The sequence below is a fragment of the Emydura macquarii genome, unplaced genomic scaffold (genome assembly GCF_026122565.2).
Source record: "Emydura macquarii macquarii isolate MOO-44397 ecotype Brisbane River unplaced genomic scaffold, CSIRO-AGI_Emac_v2 contig_201, whole genome shotgun sequence".
Classification (NCBI taxonomy): domain Eukaryota; kingdom Metazoa; phylum Chordata; order Testudines; family Chelidae; genus Emydura; species Emydura macquarii.
Window position 1 is genome coordinate 1,119,411 of NW_027130338.1, and position 26,171 is coordinate 1,145,581.

A 26,171-nucleotide genomic window follows, 5' to 3' on the forward strand; every position below is an offset into this window, starting at 1 on the left:
ACCACATTTCCGATTCCCTGAGTGAATATCCGGGCCCGCAGGCTGCGCGGTGACGTACTACGTGACGTAGCGGGCCGGCGGGCACACGCACGGGTCGGTACTTGGGGGGGCGGAGCTGGAGCCCGGCGGCCGCACTGAGGTGGTGGGTGAGTGACAGCGGCCCGATTCCGCCCGGCTTCATCCTCATCATCCTCCTCCTCCCCCCCGCCGCGAGCCCCCCGGCCGGGCTGCGACGGGAGCCGTTACCCCTGCCCCGCTCCAGGCCCGGACCGCCGTGCGCGAGATGGGCCCGTCCGCGCAGCGCCCCCCCCATCGGCGGAGATGGGCCATTCCCTCCCCGCGAGGCGGGGTCTGTGCCCGGGGGCGGCAGAGGTGCGATCCCCCCCCCCGATCCCCGGCCCGATCCCCGCCCCGGGCCCGCCCCGCCGGCTGAGCGCCCTGGCCCGGCTGAGCTCACACCGCGCCTCCTTGCCGGAGCCTGCCGTGAGCGGGGCCAGTAGGCCGGGGCAGGGCTAGGTGCGGACTGCGCTAATGACGGCCTGCACCTTCTCCCCTCTGCCCCGGGCACCGCCCGCCAGTCCGTCCGCCAGTCCGTCAGTCAGTCGGTCAGTCAGGCTGCTGCCTGCTGCCTGGTCTGGCTGGTGAGTGCGCCGTGTGGGTCCTGAGTGCGCCGTGTGGGTCCTGAGTCCGCTGCAGCGGGGCTCTGACGCGCTGGGCACTGGTGCCGCAGGGGAAGCTCTTTCCCAGTCAGAAGTGCGCCCGTGCGAAGGGTGCTGTGCGCCTCTTGGCCTGGCCAGGTCCCGTTTGGTTCATCACCTTTCGCCTCCCTTAATTCTCGCTGCCGGTTACTTCACGTCCTGTCTCCGACTCCATTGCAGCGCCGCCTGTGTTTGACAGCTGCCAAACCTGACCCGCAGATGGCTGTGTTTGTGGTGGAGGGAACGGCCCCTGGGCGTAGCTGCTCAAGTGCTCTGGGATCCCTCAGCAGATGAGGTACTTCGTGATGATATCCGTATCCGTAGGGGGAGTCGTCCCTCACGCCATGTGCCCCTGTCCTGCTCCGGAGACTCACTGGCCTTGTACAGAACAGCTCTGATCCCGGGCAGGGTACAGAAGGCTCCTGCACTGATCTGAACTGCAGACCTGGACTGAAAATCCAGGGACCAGGAGGGTGGAGGGCCCACTTCCCAGCTCGTCATGCTGGGCTACCAGAGCTGAGGAGTCCGTGAGATCCCTGCTGACTCCAGAGCCCTGCGCCGTGCAGGGTGTGCCCTCAGCCTGCCCTCTCAGATCCAGCCCTCGCTGTTCCATGGCCTCAGGAGACCCCGTCGTGTACGTCTCTCTGCCTGATTTGCCTGACTCTGTTTTTTCTTTCCTCCCCTAGCACCAGTGGCATGTGAGGAGCTCTCTTGCCAAGAAGGCGGCGCACAGCTCGGGGGCCCTCACAGGGGCAGAGGTACCGTCCCTTTCTGCGAGCACTCCAGCGTGGGTGTGTGCCAGCGGTCTCTGGAATGACACTTGTTACAGGCAGCGCGAGCGGCTCTGAACTCGTGTCGGTGTCCTGGAGACGAGGACAGTAGCTCCGCACACAGCAGGCTCCTGGCAATACGGATTTTCCGGAGCTTCCCAATGCGGGATCAGGGGTGGGTCCCACCTCACCCTTGTGAAGAGACCTTTCCTGCGCTCAGCACCCCACGGAGAATTCCACTGCCTGGCCCCTCGGGAGCCACCCCGCAGCAAGACTTGCTTGGCGAGCTGCAGGGGGGGTCCCCACTCACACAGCTGCCTTGTTACAGTGCGTCCTCCCTGCTCCAGCTGCGCTGAGCCCACGCCACTCGATCTCGCCTGGTTCCCTCGCATTCCTCCTCCCGCAGGCAGCTAGGAAAGGATGTGAACTTTGGAATGGAGTCCGTGACCGGCGGAGGACTTGGGACATGCATGGGACTGCTGCCGAATAGCAGGAGGGCCGGCTGATCTGATCACTGCGGGCAGCCCTTCTCTCCTGGCCCCAGCGTCGCAGGGCATTGGCCTTGCCTGGGCCCTCCATCATGTTCCTCCTGCTCCCCTTTAACAGCCTGATTGTTAACCTGCTGGGCATCTCCCTGACCGTCCTCTTCACCCTGCTCCTGGTCTTCATCATTGTGCCTGCCATTTTCGGGGTCTCCTTTGGCATCCGCAGGGTTTACATGAAAACACTCTTGAAGATTTTCCGGGTGAGTCATGCTTCTGGGACGCACTGGACAGGAGCTTCGGGGCCCTGGACCACTGTCCGTCTGCCTGGGGGAGATCCCCTCTGGGGCATGTGCCTTCGAGTAGGGGAGTCCCTGCCCCTGGAGGGTGGTGCTGTGCGTTGGTAAGCGAGGGCTGGGCAATTGGTGATGCCAGGAACCTCTCTTTTGCCATCTCCTCTACACTCAGTAGCGAAGTCCAGGCAGGGCCTGCTCTGAGGGAACCTCCCCGCTCCCAGGCCCCAGCGCTCAGTGGTGCTGTGCTCATGCACAGCCATCAGGCTCTGTATAGGAAGGAAGGGTGCTGCCCTGGAGTGAAGGGTCTCAGGACTGGCCAGTCCCAGGCAGCTGCACTGGGCGTGCTGTGCTCAGCCCTGCAAACTCTGAGCATCTCTGAAGCCTGGGGACAGGTAGGTCATTCCCCCAAGTCAGACTGTTGGTCCGGCCAGGTCCATCCAGTCCTGTGCTTGCCTCTGGCAGTGGTGGGGCTCCAGGAGGTACCTAGCCACTAGTGTGAGAGACTCCTCCCAAAGAGGCAGTGTTTCCATGACCCCTGGCGGGGCCTGGGCAGGATGTAGCCCCTGGAGACTGCCCTTGTACATCTCTGCCTGGCAACGAAAGGGCTTTCACCCAGCCTTTCAGGATCTAAGGCTGGCGGCTCAGCAGGAGTGAGGGGAGCTCTGCAAGGGCCTTTCTCCCCAAAACCTTGGCAACAGGGACTGAGCTCATAGACTGGCACCTCCCCAACGGCTGCCACAGCGCCAGTTCCTGCAGGAATTGCGCCATTCTCCCAGTGCTTTCCGCCCAGGCTGCAGTAGCTGGGAGCTCCCTGCCCTGCTTCACGACTGGGGCTGGAGGAAGTGTGCAGCTTTTCTTCTCCGTGGGGCTGGTGTCCTAGGCCTGCGCTGAGAAGGCGGGTGTGAGATTGACAGACTTGGCAGGATTCTGTTGTCGTTTTTTAGCATTTTGGCAGATATTGATGTTTGTTTTAAGCATTTTTTAGTTTTTATTCATTTAAATCTCACCGTTACGGGACATGGGGGCGGGGGTCAGACAGGAATGATATAATTACAGTAGACATTGAGAAATGGGCATTTCGGTGACAATCTAATCCTTCCATGCCTGGCTGGGGAGAAGGTTACAGGGAGGGCAGGCTGACCGGCTGGAAATCCAGCCTATACTTTATCTGGTGCCCTTGGGGAGCAGCTGAGAGGGGAGAGATTTCTGTGAATAATGGGTGATCTGGGCATTGCCTCTGGCAGTTGCTGCCCAACAGCTGCTGGGGGCTGCTGTTTGTGAGCCATGGTGCGCAGAGAAGTAGCAGCAGCTGTTAGCCCAGTGAGAGGAGGGCGGGGTCCCAGCCCCTCACACTATTGGCCTGCTGGTTGCGTCAGCAACCTTGAAATGCAACCTCTGATTCCAGGAGGGAAGAAATGAGAACCGGGAAATAGTGCTGGGTTGGTCACCCGCCCACCCTGTGATGGAGCCCCCGGCAAGGACAAGAGATCAGGGTCCGTATGGAGGCCAGCCAGTGCTGAGGGAGCAGCAGAGCGACCCGGGACTGTCTGAAACAGCAGGCTGCTCTCCCTGGGCTGGGGCCCATAACGCCCGCTCTCCCTCTGCTCTGGGTAGTGCTGCTGTTCTCCAAAGTGCCTCAGCTCTGTCAGCATCTCTTGGGTAAGACAGTGCCCAGAACAAAATGCAGATGCCTTCACAGCTGTCTCCCCCAGCGGGGCTCTTACCCTCGCTCCAGCAGCCTCCTCATTAGCAGCCATGTCCCGCAGCAGACAGGTGTCCTTCTTGCTAGCCTGTCCCAGCCCAGTCTCCCCGCTCAGTCTGCGCTGCCCTCGCCGCAGTGCTGTGTGATTACTCCTTCTCCGGCTCCTCAGCTGAGCCCAGCCCTGAGAGCGCGACCTCTATCCCCACAGCCAGGGACCTGTAGGGCTTTGACGGTAGAGGAGGGTGCATGAAGGGCTGAGGTACAGCCCTTGGGAGGCCTGCTCACCTGGTGTCTCTCTTTCAGTGGGCAACGCTGAGGATAGAGCGTGGCGCCAAGGAGAAGAACCACCTACTGTACAAGCCCTATGTCAATGGTGAGAGCAGCATGCGTGTCTGTGTGCGCACGCGGGGGTTCAAGGTCGCTGGTCGCTGGCATGGCGGCAGCTGGGCTGGGAATGCCTCATCTCTGGATACGTGGGGGTGTGGGGCACACCTCATCTCTGGGCTGGCAAGTGGAAGGAAGTCGGCAGGTGTCCCATGGCTAGGAGAGACGGGGCCCGGCCCAGGGCTCATCCAGCCTGCAGTTAGGTGCAGGGAGGGTGGGCGTGGGGCTTGCCCCAGCTGCGGGTGGAGGGGCCCGTCAGGCTGCCCTCACTGGAGCATGCAGCACATGTTGCAGGTATCATCGCCAAGGAGCCCACGTCCCTGGAGGAGGAGATCAAAGAGATTCGCCGGAGCGGCAGCAGCAAAGCCCTGGACACTCCTGAGTTCGAGCTCTCTGACATCTTCTACTTCTGCCGCAAGGGCATCGAGACCATCATGGACGACGAGGTGACCAAGCGGTTCTCGGCTGAGGAGCTGGAGTCCTGGAACCTGCTCAGCAGGACCAACTACAACTTCCAGTACATAAGCCTGCGCCTCACTGTGCTGTGGGGGCTGGGCGTGCTGGTCCGGTACTGCTTCCTGCTGCCGCTCAGGTGAGAGGCCGTCCCGCCCCGCCGGGCACACCTGGCACTGCACCAACCGGTGGGGTCTTGCCCACAGCAGGAGAGGGGCCTGGGGCCGATGGCTAGAGCTGGGACTCGGGACTCCTGACTCTGTCGTTGGCTGTAGGAGAGCAGTGGGGTCTGGAGGTTAGAGCAGTGTGGGGGAGCTGTGGGAGGTGGAGGGGGGTTTCCACTAGCCAGTCCCAAGATGGCCCCATGCACTCCTAGTGGCCCATCTTTTCTGCAGCAATTCTAGCTGGCTCCAGGCAGCCAGAGGTGCTGGGTCCTCCTGGAGAGCACGAGGACACGGTGAGACACCTGTCCCCCCCCCTGCAGCGGGATCCATGCAGAGACTGATACCTGGCAGGCAGGGGCTGCATGGGGCTTGTTTGCTGGCCGGTAACTTCCCTCTCCCTCCTGCAGGATTGCCCTGGCCTTCACAGGCATCAGCTTGTTGGTGATTGGCACCACAGTGGTGGGATATTTGCCCAGTGGCAGGTGAGTTGAGCCTTCATTGAACATGGAGGAGTATGGGTATGGGGGCAGGAAGGGAAGTCTCTCCCTGTGCATCCCAGCTACTCCAGAGATTTAGGTGTGTGGGTGAGGGGCCATGGGGGGTGATGGACACAGCAGGATCTATGCCGCCACCAAGCCCCTGGCAAATCTCACAGCCCTGAACTCTCCAAAGGAGCAAAACACAAAGCCCAGCTCAGATGAGCAAAGCGTCACTCTCGGTTCATGGGTTTCTCTCTCAGCTTGGGATCGGATCAGGGATCGGATCAGACGGACAGGATGGGGGGGGGAAATCCAGTCTGCATGGCCTGGTGCCATCTGTTCCCCTTGGGCTGGGTTAGTGCCGTTACAGACACATCTGCCCTTCGCATGCTGCAGGGGCAGGGCAGTCATTGGTTCCCTCTAACAACGGTACACAGTCAGGTCAGCCTTGTGACTCCCCTGTCCTGTGTGTCCCCACGTGGCCCTGGGAGGGGACTCCGGGCTCAGGGCTGGGCGCTGCAGTGTGGGTGGGCTGTGGCTGGCTGGGGTAAGGATCTCTGCTCTGCCCCTGCAGGTGGAAGGAGTTCCTGAGCAAGCACATTCACCTGATGTGTTACCGGATCTGCGTGCGTGCCCTCACCGCCATCATCACCTACCATGACCGGTAAGGCGGCAGCACTGGCTCCCTGCCTGGCCTCGCCACTGCTGTTCCCTGGCTGGGGCAGGGCTCACGCTTTGTTCTGTCCCCTCATCTCGGTTTTGTTTTAAATGTAGGGAAAACCGACCCCAGAATGGAGGCATCTGCGTGGCTAATCACACCTCCCCCATTGACGTGATCATCCTGGCCAGCGACGGCTACTACGCTATGGTAAGGACCACTCCCTCCAGCCGCCCCTGGCCCCAGCTTGCCTGTCCGGGTCGCTGGGCTGCTGGAAGATGGAGCAGATGCTCTCCGGCCTGGGCAGATAGCGTGTTTGCAAAGCGCTGGGACCTGAGTGCGTTTCTCGGGGGCTCGGGGCCTGGCTGCATAGCTCTGCCTGTGTACACGGCCCCTCACATCTGGCTGATCCCCCGCAGTGATTCCGCAGCCACTGGGCACCCAGCAGAGGCCAGCGCTGCTTTGGTGCGGGCATGCAGGGCTACCAGAGGCCCCAGGACACTTGCCATTAGTGCAGTGGGCTTTGCTGACTGTGGAAAGGGCAGGTCGCATTCTCAGCTTGGCCTCCCTGGCATGGAATATATGAGGGGGTGTCTGTGCCTTGTCACGCAGGCCCCTCCCAAACCACTGCCTCCAGTGTTACCTTTCCATAGCAGCCTCCTGGTGGGGCAGGGCTGCCCCCAGCGCTCTGATGGGCATGGGGCAGAGGGGGAAATCTCCCTCTGGTTCTGGGGCAAGGAGCCATCCCTGAGGCCAAGGCCCTAACCTGCATCTTCTCCCTCTGGCTCAGGTGGGTCAGATCCACGGGGGGCTCATGGGCGTGATCCAGCGGGCCGTGGTGAAAGCATGCCCCCACGTCTGGTTCGAGCGCTCAGAGGTCAAAGATCGCCACCTCGTGGCCAAAAGGTATGACAGCAGCCAATAGCTTCCTCCCTGGCGGGGAACGGGCCTGCTGGAGACAGCGGATTCTCCTGAATCCCTGCCGGCCTGGCTGGGGTGGGGGAGCCAGGACAGTCCAGCACCAGTGGAGGAGAAAACTGCTTCCTGTCGGGTCGCTCGCTGGGAGCTGCCCCATCCCAGGGGCATGACTTGCACCCAGATAGTGCACCTGGACTGAAGGTGAATGGGCGCATGCTGTGTGTTTGAGGCTGCAGGGTGTCCAGTCACCCATCAGTGACTCTTTCTTCCCTGCAGGCTGACGGAGCACGTCCAGGACAAGAGCAAACTGCCCATCCTCATCTTCCCTGAAGGTGAGCTACAGGGCCAGGCCATGCTCGCCCCTGGGGGAGGGAAAGGCAGCTTCTGGCTGGTGCCAGTACATGTCACATCTCCTCCCCTCCAGGGTAAAGCAAGGGGGCCAGAGTTCTGAGACTGTCCCTCCAGGTCTGGGGCTGAGCTGCGTGGGCCCTTGTCAGTGTGGGCGCTCGATGCCCCACATCCTGGGGCACCAGGAAAGGCCGTGGCAGGAATGACCCCATGGCACTCGTCCTGGAGGAGCCTTGTGGCCCAGGCCCCTCATTTCCTGCCAAGACTCCTGGATGTGCTCCCAGGGGGAGGCTGAGACAGCTGCACACGTCTTTTTACAGGCACTTGCATCAACAACACCTCCGTGATGATGTTCAAGAAGGGAAGCTTTGAAATTGGAGCCACTGTTTACCCTGTAGCCATCAAGGTAAGAGTGGACTCCGTAGGCTGGGGGCAAGGGAATGGGGCCCTTCCGAGGGGCTGTGGCAGACCTGGAGGTGCAAAGACCTGGTTGGTGGGAGGGGCTGTTCTCCGCTTTGAATCCTGGGCAGGAGAGAGACGGTGGTGAATCTCTGGGGCCTGTGCTGTGAGTGTGGGGAAGCCAAGATCTGTCCGTGGAGTCTGGGGAGCTGGAGATAGAGGCCTTGCCTGTAGCCAGGGGCAAGGTGTGTGGGGATGCACCGGACGGCCCTGCTGAGGGTCTCGGTCTCATGGACGCTCTCCTCTGCAGTATGACCCTCAGTTCGGAGATGCCTTCTGGAACAGCAGCAAGTACGGCATGGTGACCTACCTGCTGCGGATGATGACCAGCTGGGCCATTGTCTGCAGCGTCTGGTACCTGCCCCCCATGACCAGGCAGGTGAGCGATGGCTGGGCCAGGCCGGTGGGGAGCAGCCTAGAACCGGGCACCCTACCTCATGCTAAACAGCTCTGCTCTCCCACAGCCTGAAGAAGACGCTGTCCAGTTTGCCAACCGGGTGAAGTCAGCCATTGCCAGGCAGGGAGGCCTAGTGGATCTGCTGTGGTGAGTCAAAACCAGAAATTCCCCTCCCAGCGGTGGCTCTGAGCCCTCAGAGGTGCCCGGCTTGCCCAGGGTCAAGGCTCCAGCCCACTGGAGGGAGGCCCAGCGTCGGCCTGATAGCTGCCTTGGTTCCTGTGAGGCTGGCAGCACCTCAACGTGTGCATACTGTGGAGGGGCCGAGGGCCCCCAGGGCCCCACTGAGCTGTGCAGGAGCACTGGCAAAGCATGTGGCATTCTCTGGGGGCTCCTCAGAAGGGCAGGCTGTCTGGGGTGTTTGGAAGCTGTGCACAGAGCCCTGTCAGGGGCATGTGTAGGCCGCAGATCCATGCAGTAGAGAGCATGTGCTGAGCATGCCCTTGTGGAACCTACAGCTGTGAGTGCAGCCTAGCCCAGCCGCCTCTTGCCCATGCTGGGTGGGCCTCACTCTTCAATGCCAGTTTGTGGTGGGGCACCCTGCTTCTACCCAGGTCTTCCCGGGGGCTGTCCTGGAGGAGCCAGCCCAGGAAGCTCCTTTTTCCAATCTTGGGGGCTTTGCAGACAGAGAATCAAGTCTTGCACCTAGGCTCCTGTCTTGTGGCCAGTGGCTGAGCACAGCGCAAGGAGCCCGGGTCTCCTGCGTTCTGGCCCTGGACCAGCAAGTCACTGTGAAATGAGGATGGCTCCGTGCTGTCCTGGGGGGTTAGTCAGTTTGGGACGTGCTCTGTCAGTTTGAGTTGTGAATGCTCCCACCCCGAGCGTGTGAGCTGGCCGGGGCAGCCCAATGCCAGCAGGGCTTGGGGAATGCTGCTGGGTGTCCAGGAGCAGCCGATCTGATGGCCTGACTCTCTCTCCAGGGATGGGGGCCTGAAGAGGGAGAAAGTGAAGGACACGTTCAAGGAGGAGCAGCAGAAACTCTACAGCAAGACGATCGTGGGCAACCATGAGGACCGCAGCCGCTCTTGAGCTCTGTGCCTGCACGCCGCCCCCAGGCCCATCCGGAGTGCTCTGCCTTCAGCCCTGCTCCGGCCCACTCAGAGCCACTGTGTGTCCTCGGACTCAGGCTGCTCCAGAGATGCTCAGCCCCACTCCTCCATCCTCCGTTTCTTTGCCCCAGAGGCACTGTGCTGCCTGGAGCCTGCTGGCCCTGAGCGGCTGCTGGCAACGATGCCTTCTCGTCCCTGTTACGGCTTGGCCCCTAGCAGGGCAGCATTAAAGGGAACATTGACAGCCGTGCCGTGTCTGCAGAGCCCAGCGGGAGAGCTGGGTGGATTTTTGTGACGTGTTCCTTGGCCAGTGGGGCTGTTCTGACAGGATAGAGGCCGTGCGCGCTGCCGATGTTCCTAGACTGGCTGAGGGCTGCAGGCCATGATGAGTAAATTAGGTGTCTCCCCACAGCGTGACTTCCAGCAGTGCTGATTCAGCTGCATGCAGGCCAGTGGGTGCCCCTGGGCTCAGCACACGTGTGGCACGGGGAAAGCTGGCGCTGCAGGCATCCTGGGCTCGGAGCCTTAGAGCCATTCCCAGCTACCCACACCATCTGCCCACCAGTGAAAGGTCAGCGTGGGCTGTGGCTCTAGCACACCTTTGTGCTACGAGCCTGGGCCCAGGCCATGTTAGTCCTGAATTCACTGCTGCCTCCTGTGCTGTGCTTCAGCCCCATTGCTCTTAGGCCAGCTGCAGCGGGTCCTGGTTGGGCTGCCCCCAACCCATTCACCTCTCTGGGGATTGGACTGGGTTCTTGCTCCCCCCACCCTGGGGCTGGAGGCTGTGCCCCGGCTGCCTTTCTGTCTCCGGGGCGGGGGCTAGTCCCCTGCAGCCAGGCAACCAAGTGGTGAGGCCTGGAGCCCTGCCGTGGGTCCTTGCTGTGCTGGGAGCCTCTCCTCCAGGTGCGGCTCCAGCCAGCCTCGCAGACGGACGGGGAAGAGGGGCTTTGTGACCCAGGCCCTCCTTACCTTGCCCTTCCCCAAGAGCTGAGGGTGGGATCTGCTCCAGCACCCCAGGGGTTGGACACGGCATGAATCCACCAGCCAGCTGGAGCCAGCCCTGGAGTCTCTCCAGGGAGAAGCTAGGCCCCCGGGCCTCGCTGGGTGAGACTGGAAGAGAAGGAGGCTCCTCATGCTGCCTGGCTCCCTGCCTTGAGGTAGAACCATATTCATCCGCCTGCTGCCGGCTGTACACGGTACATGGCTGTACACGGCAGGGCCTGGCTTCACAGACGGGTTCCTGGCTTCTGCTCCCCAGGGCATGGGTACATGGGGGGGGGGGGGGTTAACATGAGCCTTGGGCCCCCCCATCCCTGGCCCATGGACACGGGATGCCCTGGGAGTCCCCGGCCAGGGCTCGTGTTTTCTATGCTAGGGGAGGAAATGTATGTAAGACAAGCTGCTAAGGCTGGGCTGTCGGCTCACCCACCATGGGGCCCGGTAGGGGCTGAGCCAGTCTCTCGGTCAGGCTGTGGACGGGGCAGGGCGGGGCCCTGTTGGCCGGGCAGCTCACAACCCTTTGCTGAGCAGGGCCCGTGCCCGCAGTGGCTGCTGGGGTGTGAGCCGCACTGGCTCCTGCCTCACAAAGGTGCAACCCGCCCCCCACTCCAGGCAGAAAATTATGGCAGTTGCATCCCCCATCAGCATGGAGGCCCTGCCCCTCTGCTTTGTCCAGTCCCGCTTCCCCTCAGTGAAGTGCCAGCCCTGCTTCCTCCCTTCCACGGCCCGGTCTGGTCATCGTGGGGGCAGCTACAGCACCCGCCTGCTGCGTGGGGCCCTAGGGCTGTGGCCGCTCCTCAGCTCCCATACCCCCTTCCACTGCTGGCAGCCGCCCGGGGGGGGAGGTGGTTCCGGGGCGAACACATCCCTATGGAAGCAGGAAGCGTGGGGGGCAGGCCCCAGGAGCCCCGGCCAGAGCAGGTCAGGGCAAGATCCTATGCAGAGCCCTGGATCCTGCCCCTGCCCTGAGCAGCGCAGCCTAGTGGGGAGAGACACTGGGCAGGAGCTCTTCCTAGACCACCCGTTCATGTGGTCTGAAGCAGGCCAGAGTAGGACTAAGGTGCAATGACCAGAGGATCTCACCCAGAGATCTCTGCACAGAGGGCGTGTCCTGGAGCAGTGGTGCGCAGTGTGGCCGCTCCATGTACTGCACTGAGCATGTGTGTCCATTCACGGTACTGCACTGAGCGGTTGTGTCCGGAACCAGTGGTGCTGCCGTCTGCCTGTCCCAGGTACTGCACTGAGAACGTGTCTGGGAGCAGTGGCGCCGCCGTGTGGCCGTTCCAGGTACTGCACTGAGGCCATGTCTCGTAGCAGACGTGTACCGCTTGGGATACTGCACTGAGGCCATGTCTCGTAGCAGTGGCGCCGCCGTGTGGCTATTGGAGATACTGCACTGAGGCCATGTGTCTCATAGCAGTGGCGCTGCCGTGTGGCTATTGGAGGTACTGCACTGAGGGGGGGTGTCCATTCACAGTACTGCACTGAGTGGGGGGTGTCCATTCACAGTACTGCACTGAGGGGGGGGTGTCTGGGAGCCGTGGTGCTGCCATCTGGCCCTTGGAGATACTGCACTGAGGCTGTGTCTCGTAGCAGTGGCGCCGCCGTGTGGCTATTGGAGGTACTGAACTGAGGGCGTGTGTCCATTCACGGTACTGCACTGAGGGGGGGTGTCTGGGAGCAGTGGCGCCGCCGTGTGGCTATTGGAGGTACTGAACTGAGGGCGTGTGTCCATTCACGGTGCTGCACTGAGGGGGGGGGGTGTCTGGGAGCAGTGGCGCCGCCGTGTGGCCGTTGGAGATACTGCACTGAGGCCATTTGTCTCGTAGCAGTGGCGCTGCCGTGTAGCTATTGAAGGTACTGCACTGAGGGTGTGTGTCCATTCACAGTACTGCACTGAGGGGGGTGTGTCCGGGACTAGTGGTGGTGCCGTGTGGCCGTTCGAGATACTGCACTGAGACAGTTTGTCTCGTAGCAGACGTGTACCGTTTGGGATACTGCACTGAGGCCATGTCTCGTAGCAGTGGCGCCGCCGTGTGGCTATTGGAGGTACTGCACTGAGGGTGTGTGTCCATTCACAGTACTGCACTGAGGGGGGGGTGTCCGGGAGCAGTGGCGCCGCCGTGTGGCCGTTCCAGATACTGCACTGAGGCCATGTCTCGTAGCAGACGTGTACCGCTTGGGATACTGCACTGAGGCTGTGTCTCGTAGCAGTGGCGCCGCCGTGTGACTATTGGAGGTACTGCACTGAGGGTGTGTGTCCATTCACAGTACTGCACTGACGGGGGGGTGTCTGGGAGCCGTGGTGCTGCCATCTGGCCGTTGGAGATACTGCACTGAGGCCATGTCTCGTAGCAGTGGCGCTGCCGTGTGGCTATTGGAGGTACTGACTGAGGGTCTGTGAGGCCATTTGTGCCATCGCCGTTGGAGATACTGCACTGAGGCCATGTCTGGCAGTGGCGCCGCCGTGTGGCTATTGGAGGTACTGAACTGAGGGTGTGTGTCCATTCACGGTGCTGCACTGAGGGGGGGGTGTCTGGGAGCAGTGGCGCCGCCGTGTGGCCGTTCCAGATACTGCACTGAGGCCATGTCTCGTAGCAGACGTGTACCGCTTGGGATACTGCACTGAGGCTGTGTCTCGTAGCAGTGGCGCCGCCGTGTGACTATTGGAGGTACTGCACTGAGGTGTGTGTGTCCATTCACGGTACTGAGGGTGTGTGCACTGACTGAGGGGGGTGTCTGGGAGCCGTGGTGCTGCCATCTGGCCGTTGGAGATACTGCACTGAGGCCATGTCTCGTAGCAGTGGCGCCGCCGTGTGGCTATTGGAGGTACTGAACTGAGGGTGTGTCCATTCACGTTACTACACTGAGGGGGGTTGTTTGGGAGCCGTGGTGCCGTGTGGCTGTTCCAGGTACTGCACTGAGGCAGTCTGTCTCATAGCAGTGGCGCCGCCGTGTGGCTATTGGAGGTACTGAACTGAGGGGGTGTGTCCATTCACGGTACTGCACTGAGAGGGGGGTGTCGGGTGGCCGTGGTGCTGCCATCTGGCCATTGGAGATACTGCACTGAGGCCATGTCTCGTAGCAGTGGCGCCGCCGTGTGGCTATTGGAGGTACTGAACTGAGGGTGTGTGTCCATTCACAGTACTGCACTGAGGGGGGGTTGTTTGGGAGCCGTGGTAATGCCATCTGGCCGTTGGAGATACTGCACTGAGGCCATTTGTCTCGTAGCAGTGGCGCCGCCGTGTGGCTCTTGGAGGTACTGCACTGATGATGTGTGTCCATTCACGGTACTGCACTGAGGGGGGTGTGTGTCTGGGAGCCGTGGTGCCGTGTGGCCGTTCCAGGTACTGCACTGAGGCCGTCTGTCTCGTAGCAGTGGCGCCGCCATGTGGCCGTTCGAGGTACTGCACTGAGGCCATTTGTCTCGTAGCAGTGGCGCCGCCGTGTGGCTATTGGAGGTACTGAACTGAGGGGGTGTGTCCATTCACGGTACTGCACTGAGAGTGGGGTGTCGGGGGGCCGTGGTGCTGCCATCTGGCCATTGGAGATACTGCACTGAGGCCATGTCTCGTAGCAGTGGCGCCGCCGTGTGGCTATTGGAGGTATTGAACTGAGGGCGTGTCCATTCACGTTACTGCACTGAGGGGGGGGGTGTCTGGGAGCAGTGGCGCTGCCATGTGGCCTTTCGAGATACTGCACTGAGGCCGTTTGTCTCGTAGCAGACATGTACCGCTTGGGATACTGCACTGAGGCCATGTCTCGTAGCAGTGGCGCCGCCGTGTGGCTATTGGAGGTACTGAACTGAGGGTCTGTGTCCATTCACAGTACTGCACTGAGGGGGGGGTGTCTGGGAGCCGTGGTGCTGCCATCTGGCCGTTGGAGATACTGCACTGAGGCCATTTGTCTCGTAGTAGTGGCGCCGCCGTGTGGCTCTTGGAGGTACTGCACTGATGGTGTGTGTCTGTTCACCGTTACTGCACTGAGGGGGGGTGTCTGGGAGCAGTGGCGCCGCCGTGTGGCTATTGGAGGTACTGAACTGAGGGTGTGTGTCCATTCACGGTACTGCACTGAGGGGGTGTGTCCGGGACTAGTGGTGGTGCCGTGTGGCCGTTCGAGATACTGCACTGAGGCCATGTCTCGTAGCAGTGGCGCAGCCGTGTGGCTATTGGAGGTACTGAACTGAGGGTCTGTGTCCATTCACAGTACTGCACTGACGGGGGGGTGTCTGGGAGCCGTGGTGCTGCCATCTGGCCGTTGGAGATACTGCACTGAGGCCATGTCTCTACAGCAGTGGCACTGCCGTGTGGCTATTGGAGGTACTGCACTGATGCCATTTGTCTCGTAGCAGTGGCGCCGCCGTGTGGCTATTGGAGGTACTGAACTGAGGGTGTGTGTCCATTCACGGTACTGCACTGAGGGTGTGTGTCCATTCACAGTACTGCACTGAGGGGGGGTGTCTGGGAGCAGTGGCGCCGCCGTGTGGCTATTGGAGGTACTGAACTGAGGGTGTGTGTCCATTCACAGTACTGCATTGAGGGGGGGTGTCTGGGAGCCGTGGTGCTGCCATCTGGCCGTTGGAGATACTGCACTGAGGCCGTTTGTCTCGTAGCAGTGGCGCCGCCGTGTGGCCGTTCCAGATACTGCACTGAGGCCATGTCTCGTAGCAGACGTGTACCGCTTGGGATACTGCACTGAGGCTGTGTCTCGTAGCAGTGGCGCCGCCGTGTGGCTATTGGAGGTACTGCACTGAGGGCGTGTGTCCATTCATGGTACTGCACTGAAGGGGGTGTCTGGGAGCAGTGGCGCCGCCGTGTGGCTATTGGAGGTACTGAACTGAGGGTGTGTGTCCATTCATGTTACTACACTGAGGGGGGTTGTTTGGGAGCCGTGGTGCTGCCATCTGGCCGTTGGAGATACTGCACTGAGGCCATTTGTCTCGTAGCAGTGGCGCCGCCGTGTGGCCGTTCGAGATACTGCACTGAGGGCGTAGCAGACGTGTACCGCTTGGGATACTGCACTGAGGCTGTGTCTCGTAGCAGTGGCGCCGCCGTGTGGCTATTGGAGGTACTGAACTGAGGGTGTGTGTCCATTCACCTTACTGCACTGAGGGGGGGGTGTCTGGGAGCAGTGGCGCCGCCGTGTGGCTATTGGAGGTACTGAACTGAGGGTGTGTGTCCATTCACAGTACTGCACTGAGGGTGTGTGTCCATTCACAGTACTGCACTGAGGGGGGGGTGTCTGGGAGCCGTGGTGCTGCCATCTGGCCGTTGGAGATACTGCACTGAGGCCATTTGTCTCGTAGCAGTGGCGCTGCCGTGTGGCTATTGGAGGTACTGCACTGAGGGTGTGTGTCCATTCACGGTACTGCACTGAGGGGGGTGTGTGTCTGGGAGCCGTGGTGCCGTGTGGCCGTTCCAGGTACTGCACTGAGGCCGTCTGTCTCGTAGCAGTGGCGCCGCCATGTGGCCGTTCGAGGTACTGCACTGAGGCCATTTGTCTCGTAGCAGTGGCGCCGCCGTGTGGCTATTGGAGGTACTGAACTGAGGGGGTGTGTCCATTCACGGTGCTGCACTGAGAGGGGGGTGTCGGGGGGCCGTGGTGCTGCCATCTGGCCATTGGAGATACTGCACTGAGGTGTGTCTCGTAGCAGTGGCGCCGCCGTGTGGCTATTGGAGGTACTGAACTGAGGGTGTGTGTCTGTTCACCGTTACTGCACTGAGGGGGGGTGTCTGGGAGCAGTGGCGCCGCCGTGTGGCTATTGGAGGTACTGAACTGAGGGGGTGTGTCCATTCACGGTACTGCACTGAGGGGGGTGTGTCCGGGACTCGTGGTGGTGCCGTGTGGCCGTTCGAGATACTGCACTGAGGCCATGTCTCGTAGCAGACGTGTACCGCTTGGGATACTGCACTGAGGCTGTGTCTCGTAGCAGTGGCGCCGCAGTGTGACTATTGGAGGTACTGCACTGAGGGTGTGTGTCCATTCACAGTACTGCACTGACGGGGGGGTGTCTGGGAGCCGTGGTGCTGCCATCTGGCCGTTGGAGATACTGCACTGAGGCCATGTCTCGTAGCAGTGGCGCCGCCGTGTGGCTATTGGAGGTACTGAACTGAGGGTCTGTGTCCATTCACAGTACTGCACTGACGGGGGGGTGTCTGGGAGCCGTGGTGCTGCCATCTGGCCGTTGGAGATACTGCACTGAGGCCATGTCTCGTAGCAGTGGCGCTGCCGTGTGGCTATTGGAGGTACTGAACTGAGGGTGTGTGTCCATTCACGGTGCTGCACTGAGGGGGGGGTGTCTGGGAGCAGTGGCGCCGCCGTGTGGCCGTTCCAGATACTGCACTGAGGCCATGTCTCGTAGCAGACGTGTACCGCTTGGGATACTGCACTGAGGCTGTGTCTCGTAGCAGTGGCGCCGCCGTGTGACTATTGGAGGTACTGCACTGAGGGTGTGTGTCCATTCACAGTACTGCACTGACGGGGGGGTGTCTGGGAGCCGTGGTGCTGCCACGTTGGAGATACTGCACTGAGGCCATGGTAGCAGTGGCGCTCTATTGGAGGTACTGAACTGAGGCCATTTGTCTCGTAGCAGTGGCGCCGCCGTGTGGCTATTGGAGGTACTGAACTGAGGGTGTGTGTCCATTCACGGTACTGCACTGAGGGGGGGGGGTCTGGGAGCCGTGGTGCAGCCCTGTGGCCGGTGGAGATACTGCACTGAGGCCATGTCTCGTCTTGGGATACTGCACTGAGGCTGTGTCTCGTAGCAGTGGCGCCGCCGTGTGACTATTGGAGGTACTGAACTGAGGGTTTGTGTCCATTCACGTTACTGCACTGAGGGGGGGGGGGGTGTCTGGGAGCAGTGGTGCTGCCATCCGGCCATTGGAGATACTGCACTGAGGCCATGTCTCGTAGCAGTGGCGCCGCCGTGTGGCTATTGGAGGTACTGAACTGAGGGTGTGTGTCCATTCACGTTACTACACTGAGGGGGGGTTGTTTGGGAGCCGTGGTGCCGTGTGGCCGTTCCAGGTACTGCACTGAGGCAGTCTGTCTCATAGCAGTGGCGCCGCCGTGTGGCTATTGGAGGTACTGAACTGAGGGGGTGTGTCCATTCACGGTACTGCACTGAGAGGGGGGTGTCGGGTGGCCGTGGTGCTGCCATCTGGCCATTGGAGATACTGCACTGAGGCCATGTCTCGTAGCAGTGGCGCCGCCGTGTGGCTATTGGAGGTACTGAACTGAGGGTCTGTGTCCATTCACAGTACTGCACTGAGGGGGGGTTGTTTGGGAGCCGTGGTGCTGCCATCTGGCCGTTGGAGATACTGCACTGAGGCCATTTGTCTCGTAGCAGTGGCGCTGCCGTGTGGCTATTGGAGGTACTGCACTGAGGGTGTGTGTCCATTCACGGTACTGCACTGAGGGGGGTGTGTGTCTGGGAGCCGTGGTGCCGTGTGGCCGTTCCAGGTACTGCACTGAGGCCGTCTGTCTCGTAGCAGTGGCGCCGCCATGTGGCCGTTCGAGGTACTGCACTGAGGCCATTTGTCTCGTAGCAGTGGCGCCGCCGTGTGGCTATTGGAGGTACTGAACTGAGGGGGTGTGTCCATTCACGGTACTGCACTGAGAGGGGGTGTCGGGGGGCCGTGGTGCTGCCATCTGGCCATTGGAGATACTGCACTGAGGCCATGTCTCGTAGCAGTGGCGCGCCGTGTGGCTATTGGAGGTATTGAACTGAGGGCGTGTCCATTCACGTTACTGCACTGAGGGGGGGGGGTGTCTGGGAGCAGTGGCGCTGCCATGTGGCCTTTCGAGATACTGCACTGAGGCCGTTTGTCTCGTAGCAGACCTGTACCGCTTGGGATACTGCACTGAGGCCATGTCTCGTAGCAGTGGCGCCGCCGTGTGGCTATTGGAGGTACTGAACTGAGGGTGTGTGTCCATTCACAGTACTGCACTGACGGGGGGGTGTCTGCGAACCGTGGTGCTGCCATCTGGCGTTGGAGATACTGCACTGAGGCCATGTCCGTAGCAGTGGCGCCGCCGTGTGGCTATTGGAGGTACTGAACTGAGGGTGTGTGTCCATTCACAGTACTGCACTGAGGGGGGTGTCTGGGAGCCGTGGTGCTGCCATCTGGCCGTTGGAGATACTGCACTGAGGCCATGTCTCGTAGCAGTGGCACTGCCGTGTGGCTATTGGAGGTACTGAACTGAGGGTGTGTGTCCATTCACGGTGCTGCACTGAGGGGGGTGTCTGGGAGCAGTGGCGCCGCCGTGTGGCCTGAGGGTGTGTGTTCCAGATACTGCACTGAGGCCATGTCTCGTAGCAGAGTGTACCGCTTGGGATACTGCACTGAGGCTGTGTCTCGTAGCAGTGGCGCCGCCGTGTGGCTATTGGAGGTACTGCACTGAGGGGGTGTGTGCATTCATGGTACTGCACTGAAGGGGGTGTCTGGGAGCAGTGGCGCCGCCGTGTGGCTATTGGAGGTACTGAACTGAGGGTGTGTGTCCATTCATGTTACTACACTGAGGGGGGGTTGTTTGGGAGCCGTGGTGCTGCCATCTGGCCGTTGGAGATACTGCACTGAGGCCATTTGTCTCGTAGCAGTGGCGCTGCCGTGTGGCCGTTCCAGGTACTGCACTGAGGCCATGTCTCGTAGCAGACGTGTACCACTTGGGATACTGCACTGAGGCTGTGTCTCGTAGCAGTGGCGCCGCCGTGTGGCTATTGGAGGTACTGAACTGAGGGTGTGTGTCCATTCACAGTACGGCACGGAGTGGGGTGTCTGGGAGCCGTGGTGCTGCCATCTGGCCGTTGGAGATACTGCACTGAGGCCGTTTGTCTCGTAGCAGTGGCGCCGCCGTGTGGCCGTTCCAGATACTGCACTGAGGCCATGTCTGTAGCAGACGTGTACCGCTTGGGATACTGCACTGAGGCTGTGTCTCGTAGCAGTGGCGCCGCCGTGTGGCTATTGGAGGTACTGCACTGAGGGCGTGTGTCCATTCACGGTACTGCACTGAAGGGGCTGTCTGGGAGCAGTGGCGCCGCCGTGTGGCCGTTCCAGGTACTGCACTGAGGCCATGTGTCTCGTAGCAGTGGCGCCGCCGTGTGGGTATTGGAGGTACTGCACTGAGGCCATTTGTCTCGTAGCAGTGGCGCCGCCGTGTGGCTATTGGAGGTACTGAACTGAGGGTGTGTGTCCATTCACGGTGCTGCACTGAGGGGGGTGTCTGGGAGCAGTGGTGCTGCCGTGTGGCCGTTCCAGATACTGCACTGAGGCCTGTGTCTCGTAGCAGTGGCGCTGCCCTGTGGCTATTGGAGGTACTGCACTGAGGGTGTGTGTCCATTCACGGTACTGCACTGAGGGGGGTGTGTGTCTGGGAGCAGTGGTGCCGTGTGGCCGTTCCAGGTACTGCACTGAGGCCGTCTGTCTCGTAGCAGTGGCGCCGCCATGTGGCCGTTCGAGGTACTGCACTGAGGCCATTTGTCTCGTAGCAGTGGCGCCGCCGTGTGGCTATTGGAGGTACTGAACTGAGAGGGGGGTGTCGGGGGGCCGTGGTGCTGCCATCTGGCCATTGGAGATACTGCACTGAGGCCATGTCTCGTAGCAGTGGCGCCGCCGTGTGGCTATTGGAGGTACTGAACTGAGGGTGTGTGTCCATTCACAGTACTGCACTGAGGGGGGGTGTCCGGGACTAGTGGTGGTGCCGTGTGGCCGTTCGAGATACTGCACTGAGGCCGTTTGTCTCGTAGCAGACGTGCACCGTTTGGGATACTGCACTGAGGCCATGTCTCGTAGCAGTGGCACCGCTGTGTGGCTATTGGAGGTACTGCACTGAGGGTCTGTGTCCATTCACAGTACTGCACTGAGGGGGGGTGTCTGGGAGCCGTGGTGCTGCCATCTGGCCGTTGGAGATACTGCACTGAGGCCATTTGTCTCGTAGTAGTGGCGCCGCCGTGTGTCTATTTGAGGTACTGAACTGAGGGCGTGTGTCCATTCACGGTACTGCACTGAGGGGGGGGTGTCTGGGAGCCGTGGTTCTGCCATCTGGCCGTTGGAGATACTGCACTGAGGCCATGTCTCGTAGCAGTGGCGCTGACGTGTGGGTATTGCACTGAGGCCATTTGTCTCGTAGCAGTGGCGCTGCCGTGTGGCTATTGGAGGTACTGAACTGAGGGTGTGTGTCCATTCACGTTACTACACTGAGGGGGGTGTGTCTGGGAGCAGTGGCGCCGCCGTGTGGCCGTTCCAGGTACTGCACTGAGGCCATGTGTCTCGTAGCAGTGGCGCCGCCGTGTGGGTATTGGAGGTACTGCACTGAGGGTGTGTCCCCATTCACGGTACTGCATTGGGGGGGGGTGTCTTGTAGCAGTGGCGCCGCCGTGTGGCTCTTGGAGGTACTGCACTGAGGCCATTTGTCTCGTAGCAGACGTGTACCGCTTGGGATACTGCACTGAAGCTGTGTGTCTCGTAGCAGTGGCGCCGCCGTGTGGCTATTGGAGGTACTGAACTGAGGGTGTGTGTCCATTCACAGTACTGCACTGAGGGGGGGTGTCTGGGAGCAGTGGTGCTGCCATCTGGCCATTGGAGATACTGCTCTGAGGCCATGTGTCTCGTAGCAGTGGCGCCGCCGTGTGGCTATTGGAGGTACTGAACTGAGGGTGTGTGTCCATTCATTTTACTGCACTGAGGGGGGGTGTCTCGTAGCAGTTGCCATGTGGCTCTTGGAGGTACTGCACTGAGGCCATTTGTCTCGTAGCAGACGTGTACCGCTTGGGATACTGCACTGAAGCTGTGTGTCTCGTAGCAGTGGCGCCGCCGTGTGGCTATTGGAGGTACTGAACTGAGGGTGTGTGTCCATTCACAGTACTGCACTGAGGGGGGGTGTCTGGGAGCAGTGGTACTGCCATCTGGCCATTGGAGATACTGCTCTGAGGCCATGTGTCTCGTAGCAGTGGCGCCGCCGTGTGGCTATTGGAGGTACTGAACTGAGGGTGTGTGTCCATTCATGTTACTGCACTGAGGGGGGTGTGTCCGGGAGCAGTGGCGCCACCGTGTGGCCGTTCCACGTACTGCATTGAGGCCATGTCTCGTAGCAGACGTGTACCGCTTGGGATACTGCACTGAGGCTGTGTCTCGTAGCAGTGGCGCCGCCGTGTGGCTATTGGTGGTACTGAACTGAGGGTGTGTGTCCATTCACGGAACTGCACTGAGGGGGGGGTGTCTGGGAGCAGTGGCGCCGCCGTGTGGCTATTGGAGGTACTGAACTGAGGGTGTGTGTCCATTCACAGTACTGCACTGAGGGGGGGGGGTGTCTGGGAGCCGTGGTGCTGCCATCTGGCCGTTGGAGATACTGCACTGAGGCTGTGTCTCGTAGAAGTGGCGCCGCCGTGTGGCTATTGGAGGTACTGCACTGAGGGTGTGTGTCCATTCACAGTACTGCACTGAGGGGGGGGGGGGTGTCTGGGAGCCGTGGTGCTGCCATCTGGCCGTTGGAGATACTGCACTGAGGCTGTGTCTCGTAGCAGTGGCGCCGCCGTGTGGCTATTGGAGGTACTGCACTGAGGGTGTGTGTCCATTCACAGTACTGCACTGAGGGGGGTGTGTCCGGGACTAGTGGTGGTGCCGTGTGGCCGTTCGAGATACTGTACTGAGGCCATTTGTCTCGTAGCAGTGTCGCCGCCGTGTGGCAATTGGAGGTACTGCACTGAGGGTGTGTGTCCATTCACAGTACTGCACTAAGTACAAAAAGCCACACTGTGCAATGTAATGTGTCTATCTAATAATGTCTTTCACAATCAAAAATGAAATAAGGTTTGCTCTAAAAATAATATGTAAGTTCTTCAGCTAGGAGTTGGCCCTGAATGATTGAAGTGTGAATGGCCGAGCAATTGAGTTGGGTGTAGACAAAAAGAGTGATTGAACAATTTGGTCTGAGTAAGGGATATCGAAACAGACATGAAGAAAACACCAGCCTCACCTAAAACGCTTGAGGGAAGAAGAAAGAAGCAAAGATGATCAACTGGCCGAAGAGGAGCCCACCCTGATAACTTTGGAGCCAGCACATTTCAAAGAACAAAATCTGATCAGGCTTGCAACAATGTGGGTGATTAAGGATCACACCAAGAATGCAGTTGCAACATGACAATGCAAAACCCATAGACCGACATAGGGTCCTTTCCCTATAAAATGGGACAAGAAGATGAAGGCTGGAGGTTCGGGTCTACAACATCACATCAGCCAGGAGTACCGGTGCGCATCGGCAGAACCTTGCTCCTCATCCTCATGCTCTAGTCACCTGGCCAGTGACTATCATGAGCACCAAGAGGCTGGTAACTATGACATCTGGAAGATCCCTATGTATGGTTTGTCTGTCTCCCTGTCTGTGTATGCGTGTCAGTGTGTGTGAGTATGAATGAAAGCATCAATTGAAACGTGTGTCTCTGTAATTGTAGTATTGATATAATGTTAGTACTGTTTTCCTAGTGTTTACATTATTATTAACGCTATTTCACTAAGTAAAGCACAATATTAATGTTATTACAGTGTTGATACTTTTCTGTTCTTTGATACTATCTACAGAAGTTTCTGTGTTCACAATAAATGCGGCTTGTTGCCTTATCCCCTAAGAAAATCCTGTGATATTTGTGTAACTGTGTGGCCGTTCCAGGTACTGCACTGAGGCTGTGTGTGTCGTAGCAGTGGCGCCGCCGTGTGGCTATTCACAGTACTGCACTGGGGGGGGGATGTCTGGGAGCATTGCTGGGGACTGCAGGGGGCTGTTCACTCGCTCAGAGAGGCTGGGACCCCCTGCTGTAGGTTCTGGCCTGTGGCGCTGGGGCCCATGGTGCTTGGCCCTGTCCCTCCCCATCCTGGGCTGGGCTCTTGGCGGCCAGAGCCTGCCAGCTGCCGGACTGCAGGGTGAGTGAGGTGCCCCCCGTATCCAGCCTGGGGCATAGCATGGCCTAGGCTTGGGCTAGTGTGGGGCTGTGCATGGCACGGGCTGGGTGCTGGGCGGGCCTGTTGGCTGTGGCAGGAGGCGCTGGGCAGGCCAGGCTGATGACAGGCTTCGTTCGTGCTCCTCAGCGTCACGGGGCCTATCCCTGCTCTCCCAGCACAAATGGGGGCAGGATGTGGGGGGGTGAGCCCTAGTGGCCCCCTCAGCGCTCCGGGGCTGCTAGCACCTAGGCTGCTCCATCTATCCCAGCCGGCTGGGCTGGCCGTGCCCTCTGGCGGGCAGGCAGGGCAGGCAAGGTGCGTGACAGGCAGGTTACCATTCATCTTGCCACGCGCCCCGGCCCGCGGCGCCCAGTCAATACGGCTCTGTCCGATGGGAAAGTTAATAAATTTAGCTCTAGATTAAAAGTATCGATCATTTCATTTGTAAACGATAAATAAAAGGGGGCACTCTGGGCAGCCCACAGGCAGCTGGTGCTCGCTCTGGCTGGTGCGGCGGTGGGGAGACCGGGAGGGGGACGCCAGGCCCCTCATATGCATTCTGCCCTGATGCTGGCATTGATTTCCTATTAGTCTCCCTGCACCACCCCACAGCCCATCATTCCCCAAGCCGCTATTAATGGCCTTTTGATAAATAATCACTTGTAAGTCAATAAATTTTTATTAAACAGCGTGGCGCTTTGATTTATGAAAATCTGACGGGGTTTGTCTGGGAGAAAAGAGATGTGGAATTGAAGTGGAGACGCCATCCATCTGCCTGCCAGGCTGGCCTGCCCGCGCGCACCGGCTGCAAACAATCGCCTTTTAACACAACCCGAGCAGCCGGCCAGGGAGCTGGGACCCCGGGAAGCTTTGTCTCCGTCAGGGCTCCGCTCGGAGCAGCTGCCAGGCTGAGTTTCTAACTCGGGCCGTGTCTGCATCCTTCCGCCCTGCGCCGAGGGCTGCGGAGCAATGGCTGCAGCATTGGAGCTGGAGCCAACGTGGGCGCGACAGCCTACGCTGCGCGTCGCCAGCGTGGTGCCCGGCCCCGCCCAGCTTGTGCACTGTAGAGCAGTGTCCTGGCTGTGCCCAGGCAGCCCCAGTGCTGCGCTGTCAGTGCCAGTCTGGATTCGAGCGTGCTGGGCGCCCCAGGTGCCCCGCCACAGGGTGCAGCATGGGCCGCCGCAGCCTGAGCTCCAGTCCGGTAACCAGTGCAGGAGGAGGGGGCCAGGGACTGGAAGGGGCAGTGGCTTCCTCCCTGGCAGGGCGCTGCCTGGCCATCAGGCACTGCCTGAGGCGCGCGGACTGGGGGGAAGCTGTACTCTGCCGCCCGGCTGTGACCAAGGGCCTGTGCCCAGTGGTGGCTCGTTGGCATTTGCAGGGTCCAGTCGATGAGCTGAGTTGGGGATGGGGGGCAGACTCCTGGCCCATTGTGTCTTCTGGCCTGGAGACATGAGTATGGGCTAGGCTGGGGGGCAGGGGGAGGCCTCCGTGGTAGCACAGGGGCCCGTGGCGCAGAGCCGGCCCCGCTGGAAGGGCTGGGGCAGAGGCTGCGAGCCAGCCGAGGCGGGCAGGCTGGCTCCAGCTGCTATTTGTCACTCTCCCTGGTGGCAGGCGGCCCTTTGCCACCTGCCGTATTTGTCTCCGGTGCTGACGTGGCAGCAGACAGGTGTTAAACTACTTAATCACTTTAAAATGGTTTTAATTTTCTGTTTTGTATTGATCCGCCCAGCACCAATTAATCAGCTCACTGGACCAGGCAGTTAGTACATTAAAAATTGTCAGCCACCCCGGGCAGCTTAGAAAATGTCAAAAAAATATCCCGCCCGCTTCCCCTGCCGCACAGCGCCCCGGCACCCGCCCACGGGGCTAGCACAGGTGCGTTTTGGGGGGGGGGGGGGGTGGGCGGGCTGCCAAGAACCCCTTGCCCAGCAGTGTTTGCAGGGGGGCACCCCGTATTCCTGGGGTCTGGCACCAACCCCCCCAGCTCCACCGAGTCCCTGCCCAGGCTGTGATGGTCTTGGCATGGTGGTGTGAGGCTGCCAGCCAGCCTGTCCCGCCCCCCCCCCCCCCCCAAGCTCTCCTTCATTTGCAGGCGGGTGGCAGGCCAGGGCTGCAGCCAGCAGGGAGCTGGGGGGGCTTGGCACCCAGGGCGGGGTCGGGGTCGGGCAGCCTGCGGCTCAGGACATTTCAAGCTGCCTGTCCGAGGGGGCCCTGCGGCCTGCTAGACCCTCAGCAGGGGTAGCCAGCGTGCGTGTGGGGAACCAGCCGCCAGCACCGCAGCCTGGCGGGGCCGGACGCTGCCGTCACGGCCTGCCAGTGGGGTGGGCGCCTGTGGCATGGGGCCTGGGGCCCAGCTCATGGGTCCCTGGCAGTGTCCATGGCACAGGCCTTGGCCTGTTGCCTAGCAACCAGCCCCTGCCCACAGCAGAGGCCCCCAGGCTGCCCGCCATCCCTATGGGCAGGCGTCTGCTCTGCCCCATGGAGTCTCTCACACCCCGTGCTGTGCTGGGCCGTGCTGTGCTGTGGCTTGGGAGCGGGGCGGGCGGGGAGGCTGGGATGTGTTGGGGGGTCATGCTATGGTTGCATGGTGGGGTGTGCTGTGATGTCAGGGGCCGTGCTTTGCCATGGGGCCAGCAGACAGGCTGCGTTGGGCCCCCATGGCTGTGGCGGGGTGGGGGGGACTGCACTGCAGTGCGGCGCAGAGGAAGGGGGGGCAGCGCTGGGCTTTGAAGCCAAGGGGCGGCTGCTGGTGGTGTGTGGAGGGTCCAGCCCCCCCCAATGTGCTGGGCTTGGCAGCTGGTCTGTGCTGCCGGCTGAAAGGTGCCCTCCCCCCCCCCCCACTAATCGCTATATGATGGGACCACAACACCTTATCTCCTATCGATTTCCTCCCTGGGACGCCGCAGCCTTGTTTGCGCACGGCTGC

At 60.8% G+C, this 26,171-nt stretch overlaps 1 protein-coding gene across 4 annotated transcripts; it reads left to right on the forward strand.

Moving 5' to 3' along the window:
* The first annotated feature begins 112 nt into the window (after positions 1-112).
* On the forward strand, positions 113-11,009 carry GPAT4 (glycerol-3-phosphate acyltransferase 4). 4 transcript variants are annotated; one of them, XM_067545320.1, is made up of 14 exons: positions 113-146; positions 879-993; positions 1,385-2,213; positions 4,252-4,321; positions 4,627-4,924; positions 5,357-5,431; positions 6,003-6,092; positions 6,203-6,296; positions 6,877-6,992; positions 7,281-7,336; positions 7,673-7,758; positions 8,062-8,190; positions 8,276-8,355; positions 9,186-11,009. In XM_067545320.1, the coding sequence occupies exons 3-14, from the start codon at positions 2,049-2,051 to the stop codon at positions 9,292-9,294; spliced, it is 1,368 nt and encodes a 455-aa protein (XP_067401421.1). In that variant the 5' UTR covers positions 113-146; positions 879-993; positions 1,385-2,048; the 3' UTR covers positions 9,295-11,009. The 4 variants fall into 4 exon arrangements, with proteins under 4 accessions (XP_067401421.1, XP_067401435.1, XP_067401426.1 ...); XM_067545325.1 differs by lacking the exon at positions 113-146 and having other exon boundaries at positions 770-993; positions 1,385-1,456; positions 1,797-2,213; XM_067545334.1 differs by lacking the exon at positions 113-146 and having other exon boundaries at positions 750-993; positions 8,062-8,186.
* The last annotated feature ends 15,162 nt before the right edge of the window (positions 11,010-26,171 follow it).

Coding starts and splice junctions, on each gene's coding strand:
- GPAT4 (XM_067545320.1), top strand. CDS start 2,049: ATGTTCCTCCTGCTCCCCTTTAACAGCCTGATTGTTAACCTGCTGGGC. Junction 2,214..4,251: donor CACTCTTGAAGATTTTCCGG/GTGAGTCATGCT, acceptor TCTCTCTTTCAG/TGGGCAACGCTGAGGATAGA. Junction 6,093..6,202: donor ATCATCACCTACCATGACCG/GTAAGGCGGCAG, acceptor TTTTAAATGTAG/GGAAAACCGACCCCAGAATG.